The sequence below is a fragment of the Doryrhamphus excisus genome, chromosome 19 (genome assembly GCF_030265055.1).
Source record: "Doryrhamphus excisus isolate RoL2022-K1 chromosome 19, RoL_Dexc_1.0, whole genome shotgun sequence".
In the NCBI taxonomy this organism is placed as follows: Eukaryota; Metazoa; Chordata; class Actinopteri; order Syngnathiformes; family Syngnathidae; genus Doryrhamphus; species Doryrhamphus excisus.
The window spans coordinates 14,580,868-14,595,000 of NC_080484.1; the positions used below are offsets into that span (position 1 = coordinate 14,580,868).

Consider the following 14,133-nt stretch of genomic DNA (forward strand, 5'->3'; position numbering starts at 1 on the left):
ATCAGCATAAAAAGGAAAATGGATGTTGTGTGTGTGGAGATGATTGGTCCTAATGGTAGCGTATAGAGCAGGGGTCTCAAACTCAATTTACCTGGGGGCCACCGGAGCTAGATTCTGGGTGAAGCCGGGCCGCATCAGGTTTTCAAAAAAAAAAAAAAAAAAACGCATTTATTAAAAACTGGAAAAAAAATTTATTAAAAAAATGCTATACCCTACACTTTTTCAGTACTTTGGTTCCGGTTTTCCACACCAAAATATCTGATAAAACATTCCACTGTTCTCAAATATCTTAATTTGTATTTTTCTATACACAAAATTAAATAAAAAATTCTTAAAAAATTAAGAATAAAGACAATAAATCAATAAATCAGTAATAAATAAGTAAAATAATAATAAAACAGCAAATAAGAAAAACATAAGTAACCTTTAACATGAACATTAATGAAACGTGATCATTTTTACCCAATTAGCAAGTTAGCATCGTAACTTTAACAACATGTTTGATGAGATGCTTTTATCTTGACGTGTATTGTCCCGTTTTTATTCCAAATCATTTCCTGCATTTATTTGTACCCAGCGTCATAAGCCTTTAGCTTCATTGCTAATCCAAAGCAAAACAGGGGCGGCGTAACAGGGTAGGGTAAATAGTATGGGCGGGGGGCAAAATCATGTTAATTGCTTTGAGCTGTCATTTCTACATTAAACTTTGGTATCAAGGTGGGGGCCTCAAACTAGCGTCTCGCGGGCCGCATTTGGCCCGCGGGCCGCAAGTTTGAGACCCAAACATTCATCCTGACACATTCACAGCTTCACAGACAGACGGACAGTACAGAACTTTAAACATTCCATATAACCTTCAGGCATGGAACTGTGACAGGTTTCAAGGGAGACGACGGTCTGAAAAACCGCGAGTTTGAGACCCCTGGTATAGAGTGAGAATGAGGTAGGGCCAAAAATTGAACCGCGCTGCTATGGCTTAGCCGGCAATGAATTTCTCTCACCAGGTAGCTCCTGGTTGTCAATCCGACATGTAATCCACCTCTCGTTCAGCATCAAGTCGACTGATAGAAAGTCTCAACAGTGGTGGTATCGACGCCTATCGACGCAAAGGTGACGAAAAACACTGACTGTCCAAACACTAAGAATGCAGTGCAGATATCAAAGAGTGTTAAGCCATCATGAACAATAACTGGCGACAGGCCTTTAAAAAATCAGTGTGCGGAGAAGCGAGCGGCAAGTCGGTGAATCCCCCACCGCCACAACATTTGCTTCACATCCTTCCGCTTCATTCGTCCCCTTTAAAATGTATTCTCCCCCGGCTGCGAGCCGGCTGATTGCAGTAGCGTGTGCTCCCCTGCCTTTGCCGGCTTGATCAGGAGCGCGGGTGACAGCATGGGGTAAATAGCGCCAGTGTGTCTTACAGCGCTTGCCGTGATTGAGTAAGCTCGGGCGACACACAAAAGGGCAGTAATCCCATGCGTTAAGGACCGCGACTGACAAGGACCATTTAACCTCGCCTCCTGTTACACGCTCTCCCTTGCTCCATTTCCCCCGTTTGCTATCTGCACCCCCATTACCTGCCCTTTCTATGTGTCTAATGTATCTATCTGCATGCTGCTTACGGGCTGCTACTCAGAACTCACACAGTCGGATGCCGGAGATTTACAGTCAGGATCCTTCGGCAGGCTTACAAATGGGGGTAAACCAAAAGTACAGTAAACCTCGGATATATCGGATTCAATTGTTCCCACTGGTTTTGTCCAATATGAGCGAAATTCGTTATATGCGTAAAAAATGTCCGTTTTACGCATATATCGGATTTATATCATGCGTAAATCGGATTTTGACGATTTTGACTATGTTTCCAATGTACCTGGACGCGCAGGCAACGCTGCAAACGACATCGTATAGCGGCCTGTCATGATTCGGCGAATCGGAGCGCCACGATGCAACCATCCGATACATGCGAGGGAAATTTAATGGAAATGCATTGGAACGGGACTGGAGATTTTGTCCGAAATAGGCGAAATCCGTTATAAAAAATCCGATATATGCAATGAATTTTTATTGGAAATGCATTACAGAAAAATTGGTTCTTTTTTATCTGTCCGTTGTGAGCGAATTTCCGATATATCCAAGTCCGATATATCCGAGGTTTACTGTAACATACACAGAGATGCCTCCTGATCTTCTGACTGCCAGGCCAAAAATGCTCACCACTGTGCTTGCAGCCTTAAAAGACAAAATTCTATTTTTCCAGATTTGAACTGAATAAGAATGTACATGAATAAAGTATTTGGGATTTACAATCTGAACTGTGAACTACAAAACATTGAGCATCAAGAGAATGTGAACGTTACTCCTTGTTTACTTCTCAGTGGACCTCGTCCACAGCAGTCAAGGGAAAACACAAATGTGCCACAACACACCTACAAAATCCCAAATATCGCTTTTACGCAGATCTTAAGCTTGCTTCTCAGTCCCCCTTTGTCACAAAGGGCTCTATGACTACCGTAAAGACACACATTGAGGTTTCCAAAAATAATCTGCAGTACAAAACACGGATCAACACGGGACACCAAAACGTAACCTACTACAGTAAACCTCGGATATATCGGACTCGGATATATCGGAAATTCGCTCACAACGGACAGATAAAAAAGAACCGATTTTTCTGTAATGCATTTCCAATAAAAATTCATTGCATATATCGGATTTTTTATAACGGATTTCGCCTATTTCGGACAAAATCTCCAGTCCCGTTCCAATGCATTTCCATTAAATTTCCCTCGCATATATCGGATGGCCGCATCGTGGCGCTCCGATTCGCCGAATCGTGACAGGCCGCTATACGATGTCATTTGCAGCGTTTGCAGCGTTGCCTGCGCGTCCAGGTACATTGGAAACATAGTCAAGGAAGTGCCTTTTTATAACGGATAAAATCCGATTTACGCATATACCGGATATAAATCCGATATATGCGTAAAACGGACATTTTCCGGTATACGCATATAACGGATTTCGCTTATATCGGACAAAACCAGTGGGAACAATTGAATCCGATATATCCGAGGTTTACTGTATTTCATATAAAGGCCTGGTCTATGAGAAGCTGCTATGTCGGAGAACCTAGTAGTCCATTGGAAGGGTCCCAACATTATTGCACCAGGACCACACTAATCCGTATCCGATTTAATCATCTTGTCATTTAAAAGTCTTCTCAGAGATTACTAATCCCGACAGTAGCATGGAGAACTGAACCAAAACCTCCACGAATCAATCAAGTAAACAGTATAAGCATGCCATCTATTTCTATTGTCAGTTGATGAAGTCAACTAGAACTACCTAGCAGACATGTGACACGGCCGTTTTACCCAACAGAGTGGGTGGAACTCTCCTGCTGTGACCTCTAAAAGTGAGTGAAGATGACAAAATGAAAAGTGGGACAAGGCTATTGTCAGGCGTGTCTTCAAACAGGAAATGGTGAAGTGCTGTAATAGCTCAGCATCGAGACAAAATGGCTCCATACTGTGCCAGGACAGACAGACGGAAAAGATCATTCCGGGCAGCTGTTAAAAGAAATCACACACCCCCGAGTGTGCTCTTTGGTAAAGACCACAACCCAATCCAGGTTTAAGCACCGTGGATGCCTGGTGAATTCACTCAAACACATTTACAGTATAGAAACGTACAAATGGAAGACATTAAGTTGTTTCATCTTCGACGTCGAAGTGTCCATCGACGGTGTCGGGTGGAATGACATCAAGCTCTTCCACATCAAAAACTCTCCAAATACACACTTTGAACCATGGTTCTCGACCATAATGAACACAATTTTAGACCCATTTCACATCCAGGCTGGTATAAATGTACAAAAAACATGAAGCAGCTCAGGAGTATAAAAATGGCCACCTATTCAAATTACAGTATCATAAAGTATACTAGTATCACCACGTATGCACAAAGTACCATACCACTATAACCACATATGCACAAAATATTGTACATATGTACAAAGTATTACTGACTTCAATGAATAAGATGTTTTGTGTCTGTATTTTGGAAAATAACATTGTGATGGGGATCCATAGATGCACGTTGTATGTGTGAAGGGGTCCATAGCATAGTGAATGCTAGCAATGCGTTGCATACTAATACTGGGGAATGCTAGCATAGTGAATGCTAGCAATGCGTTGCATACTAATACTGGGGAATGCTAGCATAGTGAATGCTAGCAATGCGTTGCATACTAATACTGGGGAATGCTAGCATAGTGAATGCTAGCAATGCCTAGCATACTAATACAGAGGAATGCTAGCATAGTGAATGCTAGCAATGCCTACCATACTAATACAGGGGAATGCAACCATAGTAAATGCTAGCAATGCCTAGCATACTAATACAGGGGAATGCTAGCATAGCAAATGCTAGCAATGCCTAGCATACTAATACAGGGGGATGCTAGCATAGTGAATACTAGCAATGCCTAGCATACTAATACAGGGGAATGCTAGCATAGTGGGGAATGCTAGCATAGTGAATACTAGCAATGCCTAGCATACTAATACAGGGGAATGCTAGCATAGTGAATACTAGCAATGCCTAGCATACTAATACAGGGGAATGCTAGCATAGTGGGGAATGCTAGCATAGTGAATACTAGCAATGCCTAGCATACTAATACAGGGGAATGCTAGCATAGTGAATACTAGCAATGCCTAGCATACTAATACAGGGGAATGCTAGCATAGTGAATGCTAGCAGTGCCTAGCATACTAATACAGGGGAATGCTAGCATCGCAAATGCTAGCAATGCCTAGCATACTAATACAGGGGAATGCTAGTATAGTGGGGAATGCTAGCATAGTGAATACTAGCAATGCCCAGCATACTAATATAGGGGAATGCTAGCATAGTGAATGCTAGCAGTGCCTAGCATACTAATACAGGGGAATGCTAGCATAGCGAATGCTAGCAATGCCTAGCATACTAAAACAGGGGAATGCTAGCATAGTGAATACTAGCAATGCCTAGCATACTAATACAGGGGAATGCTAGCATAGCAAATGCTAGCAATGCCTAGCATACTAATACAGGGGGATGCTAGCATAGCGAATACTAGCAATGCCTAGCATACTAATACAGGGGAATGCTAGCATAGTGGGGAATGCTAGCATAGTGAATACTAGCAATGCCTAGCATATTAATACAGGGGTATGCTTGCATAGTGAATACTAGCAATGCCTAGCATACTAATACAGGGGAATGCTAGCATAGTGAATACTAGTAATGCCGAGCATACTAAAACAGGGGAATGCTAGCATAGTGAATGCTAGCATTGCCTAGCATACTAATACAGGGGAATGCTAGCATAGTGAATGCTAGCAATGCCTAGCATACTAATACAGGGGAATGCTAGCATAGCGAATGCTAGCAATGCCTAGCATACTAATACAGGGGACTGCTAGCATAGTGAATACTAGCAATGCCTAGCATACTAATACAGGGGAATGCTAGCATAGTGAATACTAGCAATGCCTAGCATACTAATACAGGGGAATGCTAGCATAGTGAATGCTAGCAATGCCTAGCATACTAATACAGGGGAATGCTAGCATGTGCACTGAGTGTGTGAAGGGGCTCCATAGATGTACATTGAGTGTGTGAAGGGGGTCCCATAGATGTACATCGAGTGTGTGAAAGCGCGTGTAAATAGCCAAAAAATGGCTTCCATGTGTAAAGGCCCGAAGTGTTGGCTCGGTGACTAAACTCCACTCCCAATGGTATTTCATCTGAGGACATTTCAGAACCTCTTCCATCAAGTTGACAGTCAGAAATAATGAGCAGACTAGAATCAATGAATATGAGCGAGGGAAGAAATTCCCTGCAAGTCCTAATAAACACGAAGCACGAGCGCTAGTCCCGCCATACCAGCAAACACCGACTCTCATCCTGCCCGTATAGGAAATTCAATTTGTTCTGTAAGCTAAGGATGAAAAGGCAATTATTCAAAGTCTCCTATTTTCAGGATCTGCTTCTTGAAGCTATCACCCATCTCCCGACCCCACCTTATGCTTTAGCCACAAGCATACAGCTTAGTACCACAAATGTGTGTTCATAGGGCACACCTACAAATTGTTTTGCTCAATTTTACCTATGTTTGTGATTTTGTTTATTTTATTTCTACAATGTGCCACAAATGGTCCGCAGGCCTCACTTTGGGCACCGTTACTTTTGTAGGTTTTCATCTGAGCGGGTGACGAGATGTTTGAAGGCAACCTCAACTCAACTATTTCACTTAGCTTCCGTCATCGCACGGGAACAATGGTAATATTAGTAATTGGAACTAATATTAGTGACAATTAGGGCGGTCGAGTGGTTAGCGCGCAGACCTCACAGCTAGGAGACCAGGGTTCAATTCCACCCTTCACCCTCGGCTTCCTCCCACATTCCAAAAACATGCTAGGTTAATTGGTGACTACGGACAAATTGTCCATAGGTATGAATGTGAGTGTGAATGGTTGTTTGTCTATATGTGCCCTGTGATTGGCTGGCGACCAGTCCGGGGTGTACCCCGCCTCTCGCCCAAAGACAGCTGGGATAGGCTCCAGCATACCCCCGCGACCCTCATGAGGAAAAGCGGCATAAAATGAATGAATGAATGAATGAATTAGTGACAATTATGTACTGTGATGATCACAATAGCACCAATGCATTTCTAATATGATACAATATATATTCTCTTTTGTTGCAAATCTTGATCCAAAATCAGAGGAGAAGGCATTGGGTGAACTGAGTCGAACAGGAAATAACATTTTACAATCAACCAATCACAGCTTTTACAGCCGGCATGCAAGGATATGACTCGGTGAGACATGCTAGTGCTTACAAGAAGGTTTCAGAGACTCAAACCAGCAAAACGATACAAGGTAAACGGCGAGTAAAAGTGTGAAAGGGGCTGCAGAGTAAGAAAAACGCATATATGTTGGCAGGACTGAGCCGACTCGAAGGCCTGCCAATCAGTGGGAATGATGGCACCATGGTCATCCATGTGGGACCTGGCTAAGAGCCACCAGATAATGGCTTGACAGCTCTGTGTAACCATAGACCAAAAAGATGGGGGTTGTATATGTCAAAAGAGCCTTTCCTTTACACCAATTACACACCCATAGACACCCACCACCGTTAGAGAGCGCTGTCAGGGGAGCCCACTGAGCCAAGGTACCAATTTCCAGTTCCACTTGAGGGAATGAGGCGAGACCACGCCGTGTCCTGGCAAAGTAGCGGCCAAGGTGAATTCACATGTTCTGCTGTTTGAGCATATCTCCAGATATCTCAAGTGGGGCCCAATGTCACGACGCAGAGTGGAGACTAATGTTTTAGTCATAACCTTGTTTCCTTCAAGGAACCACGTGTGTTGATTGAAAGCGCACCGCCGTAATTGGCATCCCGCCTATGTCGGGGGGTTGGCATGCACACCAAAAAGAGACATAAGTAAAAAAAAAAATGGTGAATGGAAAAAACGAGTTGGGATAAGCTTGACAGGTTATTCATCTGAGAAGGACAGCTGACAAGCATCGGCTTTAAAGCAGACATATTGGATATAGAAGAAACGTTGGGTCAGTCGCCCATGAATGGGTCTGCCATTCCACATATAATGGAAATCCTATTCTACAAGGAATATGCTTTTTATTGGAGAAAAAAAAAAAAAAGTTTCAAGTTACGAAAGCCGCTTGAATGACAAATGCAACGTTGGCTGAGTACGAGACCAAGGTCTCACAACTTACAATAGCCAACCTTCGCATGACGTGTGTCCGAGTCTATACACCAGATCATTATCATCGTCATCATCGTGAAGGAATGTAGGAAGAACCACATTTATTTAATCCGACCATCCTACCATTTCCGTCATGGTAGATGCTCGCTAAAGCTGCTAAAAAGGTTTTTGCTAAGCCATTCACTTCAGCAAAAAACTACCTTCGCTAACTTGTATTTATCATCCTCATTAGCGTACATCATCTGTAAAATCTGATTTATAAATAAATGCATTACCAAAAGTCGCTCACGGTCGACCACAACTGGAGGAGGAGGAGGAGGAGGAGGTGGTGGAGGAGGTGCTGGTTCTGGCTCTTCCTCAGTCCTTAAAGCAGATCCTTTTAATTGCTCCGACGGGCTCCTCTTGCATTTCCTTACCTTGGAATCTCCTATTAATGAGATACAAGTATTCATTATAGCAAATATTGATGAATGCATCGCAAAACCTACCAACCTTGAAGAAAAGCTAATGGATTTATGGAATGCGGCATCTATTTATGTCTTTTCTTAAAAAGACATTATTAGCTATTAATTTCAACATCTCGGCTTTTTCTTATTTATGTAACCTTCCACATTTCTGATTAGCATGTTTGTTACGCTTAAATTCCCGAGATCATCAAAAGTGAATATTAATCAATGGAAACACAAATTGACACTATTTTTTTTAAACTTTTGATAATGAAGAAAGAAAACAAATCCAAAGTTACAGCCTGTGTGGAAAAGTGTTCAGCAGCAACAACTGCAATCACGCCTTTGTGATAACTTGCAATGAGTCTCTTCCAGCGCTGTGGAGGAATTGTCATTGGAGGCTTCTGCAGCAGCTCATCAATGTTACATGACTGACACCCAATGACCATAGTACTACGTAAGACTTGTCTTTCAGTATTTTTGAACTAATAGTAGGTCATCGTCTACCACAAATATTTATTCATGGCTTGATTTTTTTTATGAATTGAAAACTCATTTTTTCCCCCCCATGCTAATTACCCTTTGGCATTTTTATGGATACTGATTTTTTGGGCAACTACCTTTGCTGGCACCTTTAATACTAATAACCCTTTTGCCTTTTTTCCCTACAGATACCAATACATACTGTCACATACAGTGTACTGTCCAATGACAGTACACTGTTTACTGACTCGTCCTTTACTGTCCAATGACGGTACACTATTTTTACAGACTGGTGCTTTACTGTCCAATGACGGTACACTGTTTACTGACTCGTGCTTTACTGTCCAATGACGGTACACTGTTTTTACTGACTAGGCTTTTACTGTCCAATGATTGTACACTATTTTTACTGACTGGTCCTTTACTGTCCAATGACGGTACACCGTTTAACAACTTGGGTTTTACTGTCCAATGAGTGTACACTATTTTTACTGACTGGTCCTTTACTGTCCAATGACAGTACACTATTTTTACTGACTGGTCCTTTACTGTCCAATGACGGTACACCGTTTAACAACTTGGGTTTTACTGTCCAATGAGTGTACACTATTTTTACTGACTGGTCCTTTATTGCCCAATGACGGTACACTATTTTTACTGACTGGTCCTTTATTGTCCAATGACGGTACACTATTTTTACTGACTGGTCCTTTACTGTCCAATGACGGTACACTGTTTACTGACTCGTCCTTTACTGTCCAATGACGGTACACTGTTTTTACTGACTGGTCCTTTACTGTCCAATGACGGTACACAGTTTTTACTGACTGGTCCTTTACTGTCCAATGACGGTACACTGTTTACTGACTCGTCCTTTACTGTCCAATGACAGTACACTGTTTTTACTGACTGGTCCTTTACTGTCCAATGACGGTACACCGTTTAACAACTTGGGTTTTACTGTCCAATGAGTGTACACTATTTTTACTGACTGGTCCTTTATTGCCCAATGACGGTACACTATTTTTACTGACTGGTCCTTTATTGTCCAATGACGGTACACTATTTTTACTGACTGGTCCTTTACTGTCCAATGACGGTACACTGTTTACTGACTCGTCCTTTACTGTCCAATGACGGTACACTGTTTTTACTGACTGGTCCTTTACTGTCCAATGACGGTACACAGTTTTTACTGACTGGTCCTTTACTGTCCAATGACGGTACACTGTTTACTGACTCGTCCTTTACTGTCCAATGACAGTACACTGTTTTTACTGACTGGTCCTTTACTAGCCAATGACGGTACACTGTTTACCAACTGGGTTTTTACTGTCCAATGACGGTACACTATTTTTACAGACTGGTCCTTTACTGTCCAATGACAGTACATTGTTTTTACTGACTGGTCTTTTACTGTCCAGTGACGGTACACTATTTTTACTGACTGGTCTTTTACTGTCCAAGAATGGGACACTGTTTTTACTGACTGGGCTTTTACTGTCCAATGATGGGACACTATTTTTAGTGATGGTATGGTACTATAATGAGGCTCAGGGCACTGAGGGGGAATTGTGGACACGGTTGGTTTTGCCTGTAAAGAATTTTCCTGTGTATCAATGATATCATTGGAGACAGATACCTTCTTTGTCGTCATCTTCGTTCAAGCTTAGTGATCCAGTTCTCCCATCTTGGGAAGTGTGCTCCTGAGTGGCTTCCCCCTTGCCTGTGCCGTTGTGCTCCCATTGTTCCAACCGGCTGTTAAAGGCCTCTGTCATATTTTCATCTGCCTTGCTGATCGAGTCCAGACTATCCATTGACTCATTTCCGTTCACACGGTCCGCTTGTGCTACTTGGAGATCCTCTAAGTGCTGAGATTGGACCTTGGCATCAGAAGACTCTGGATTTTCAGTCAAAGTTTGCGAGTCGACCCACTGGCTCCGGCTAGCCCCGTCTGCGTCGGAGCGTGAATGTTTTCCGATGCAGTGCAGCCGAGTTTGTATTTCTGTGTTCCCGCACTTTGACCCATCGGCGTTGCAGTCCTCATCCTTGGGAGTTGTCTCTAGTCTGACGGGGCCAACAGGGGGTTCATTGGAGCTCTCCTCCTCCATGGAGACGTGGGGCGGGTGGCCATTGGGCTGGAGCCCTGCGGCGTCGTTGGAGGACTCTTCATCCAGAGTCAAACACGAGTCGCTAGGTCCTGGCGCTTCTGCTTCTGCTTCTACCTCTGGCTCTTCCTCTTCCTCCTCCTCAGTTCCCTTCTTGTAGTTCTTCTTCTTGCGGATGATGCCTCGCCCCCAAGATGGCCGTCTGCGGATCTTCTTCTTAATATGATCTACAGGAGGGGAGACAAATATAGGATAGTAGAATAGGACCATTAGAACAAAAATGCTAAACAATCCTAAATATCTTGACTGAAGACCAACAACATTTGTCACTAATCTAGTCCAAAGTTGAACGTGAATGTGAATCCCGTATCTTGTTGAGCCTGGAACTATTTTCGACATCAGCTATTTCAGTGGAGTGTCCATCTTAATGTTCTTCCGATGTGCCATGTAAAATCACCAATGCTAAACGCTAGCACTCGTTTACATGGGATTTAATACAAGTGGAATAGAATTAAACTAGAATATTTTTGTTATCTAAAAAATATAAAATGAACAAATAAAACAAAGCAAAAACACAAAAACAGTCCGTTTTGCAGAAATTGCATTTCATCAATTACAAGGCTTTCTGTTGTGTGGATATTGACAAAAAATGTAGAAATATGATAGAAGTAGCGTGAAGTTGACTGTGTCGATGCTGTTGTCTGGATTGCCTTTGAGCAACGTTGTGGGCGGAATACGGAATCTAAGTTTAATAAGGTGTAAGATTTTGTAGTGATCTTTTTTAGTGATCTATATCACTATCTTCTTTCTGATATTTTGTCTCCCATTAAAAGTACATAATGATCCTGTCTTTATTAGTGGGCAAACCAACAAAATCAGCGAGGGATCAAATAATTTTTACTCTCACTATATATATATTTTCTCTCATTTCTACTATATTGGTAATAGGAGTAAGCCACTATCTAGCATCTCTAGCTGCAACAATCCAATTTAGGGATAAATATGCTAAAGTACCTCTAGGTACCTAACGAGGGCTGTGCACGCCACCAGCCAGGAAACAACAAACACCCTTTGGGGTGGGACTTTCGAAAAAAGAAAAAAAAAACCCTAACCCTAAAGAGCACAATCAGCATAACTCCAATATCCTTTTCCATCCTACCCAGATGTCTCACTCACACCAAGCACACCCCCAGGGGAGAGAAAGACATGTAGTGGAGCACCCGGGGGGGGGGGGGGGGGGGCAGGAAAAAGGTGAGACTGAGTAGCAGCAAATGACTCGTCATAGACAGCTCTTAAATGAAGCATGAAAACTGTCAGAGCATGAAGAGTTGGCACAGAGAGGGGAGGAGGGGAGACGGGTTTGTATGACGGAGCCGACAACGAACGTCATGGAAAATACCTGTTTTGACACTGTAGCCCTCACAATAAAACTAAGAAAAAAACTGTTCCATTTAGATATCTAATGTATACCGACAAAGCTACAGCCATATTATTATTATTATAGCAGTGAACATGAAAAACGTTCTTCAACAAGGTGCTGGTTTGCAGTCAGCATTTTTGACCTGAGGACCGGACCACACGTCTTGTGCTGGAAGACAAAGCATCCCGAGGAAAGCGGACATCGTAAGTGCTGTCGCTGTCACGGTGCTAGCATAAGTATGTGTATTAATGCACCCGGGAAAGAAGTTTGGCTAGTGTCATCCAAAATAGATATACTGCAACTATTACATGTTATCATCGGTGTGCATGTTAATGCATGATCACAGCATACACTGCGTATCGAACCATGCAAGGTTAGGTTTTGTTTTTCCCCAGATAGAAAAAAAATTATATTATTATGGTTGTTCTTATTGTTATTACTATTATTATTATTGAATTAAATTACCTGTGCATGTGATGTCACGGCGTTGCTACATCACCAATCAATGCAATATATTATCCGAACCGGATTAAACACCGGTCGCTATGAGAGACACTCTACCGGATTTGCTGCAGGTATGTCGAAGTTGTTGTCGTTAATTCACTAGCAAAATGTCTGAAAAGTAATGCATGCGTTGTCGGGAGTATAGGTGCTGCCCACCGGTTTCATAATATGACAAACTTATTGTGGTCTGAGGCATAAAGCCCATCTTTTGAGCAATAGTTGGTGCCATTTCACTTAATGCACTTTAAGTTTTGATTGTTGCTGACTTTGTCTGTCATGCACTGTTATTCATTGTAATATTAATTATCACTCTAAAATTTAATTTAATTTAATCTTGTTTTTTATTTATTATTTATTTTTATAAATTTATTTGTATTTATTATTATTTTTTTATTTCATATTTAATTTAATTTTTCATTCATTCTCTACCGCTTTTCCTCACATGGGTCGCGGGGGTGCTGGAGCCTATCCCAGCTGTCTTCGGGCGTGATGCGGGGGTACACCCTGGCCTGGTCGCCAGCCAATCACAGGGCACATATAGACAAACAACCATTCACACTCACATTCATACCTATGGACAATTTGGAGTGGCCAATTAACCTAGCATGTTTTTGGAATGTGGGAGGAAACCGGAGTACCCGGAGAAAACCCACACATGCACGGGGAGAACATGCAAACTCCACACAGAGATGGCCAAGGGTGGAATTGAACCCTGGTCTCCTAGCTGTGAGGTCTGCGCGCTAACCACTCGTCCACCGTGCCGCCTGTTAATTTAATTTAATTTAATATTATGGCAATTATTTATTATAAGGGAATTATTATATAATTAAACTTTGTGAACATATATATAGTACAATATTGAAGATATGCTTATGGTACGACTTGTATTATATATTGATTAGAATGTGTTGTGTGCATATTGATTTATACCGGTCCTATTTCATATAGGCCAGGTTTAGATGGCGAGCGAGGAACACTAAGGCCCCCGCCTGAAGCTCTAAGCCTGGATTCTTACAAGATGAGCTTGCATCCACCTGCTGTCGTCGGGTCGGTCGGAGGATTTGCACTCAATTGCCGGGCCATTGAACATTTAAATGAATGTACTGCATTGTAACTTGATTTCACTGGGATTTTGTGAATGGCTATTTGTATCTAAATGTGTGTATTGTTCTCTAGCTAAAATTAACTCATAATGCATAGAAAAGGGAAAGACATACGTGTTCATGGGCAACATTAAAAAAAAAAGTGTACTTCCCCTTTAAAAGTCAGAAAGCATTGCTAATATAAAGAGTCACACAAAAGAGTACACAGTAATATCGGTCGCTTGTGCTGTTGTCAAAAACAGCCCAACTGCTGGAGATGAATATTTACTCCGGTTATTTCTCATCCCAGACT

At 42.1% G+C, this 14,133-nt stretch overlaps 1 protein-coding gene across 2 annotated transcripts in view; it reads right to left on the reverse strand.

The window, feature by feature from the left end:
• Window positions 1-14,133, reverse strand: part of atad2b (ATPase family AAA domain containing 2B) — a 66,608-nt gene that overhangs the window by 19,082 nt on the left and 33,393 nt on the right. For both annotated transcript variants that reach the window (XR_009120261.1, XM_058057547.1), the window contains exons 25-26: window positions 10,349-11,041; window positions 8,053-8,204 (exon numbers count right to left, since the gene is read on the reverse strand). Coding sequence is in view for 1 of the 2 variants with exons in the window: in XM_058057547.1 (XP_057913530.1) it covers window positions 8,053-8,204; window positions 10,349-11,041 (845 nt within the window). In the remaining variant the exon portion in view is untranslated. The remainder of the gene's footprint in view (window positions 1-8,052; window positions 8,205-10,348; window positions 11,042-14,133) is intronic.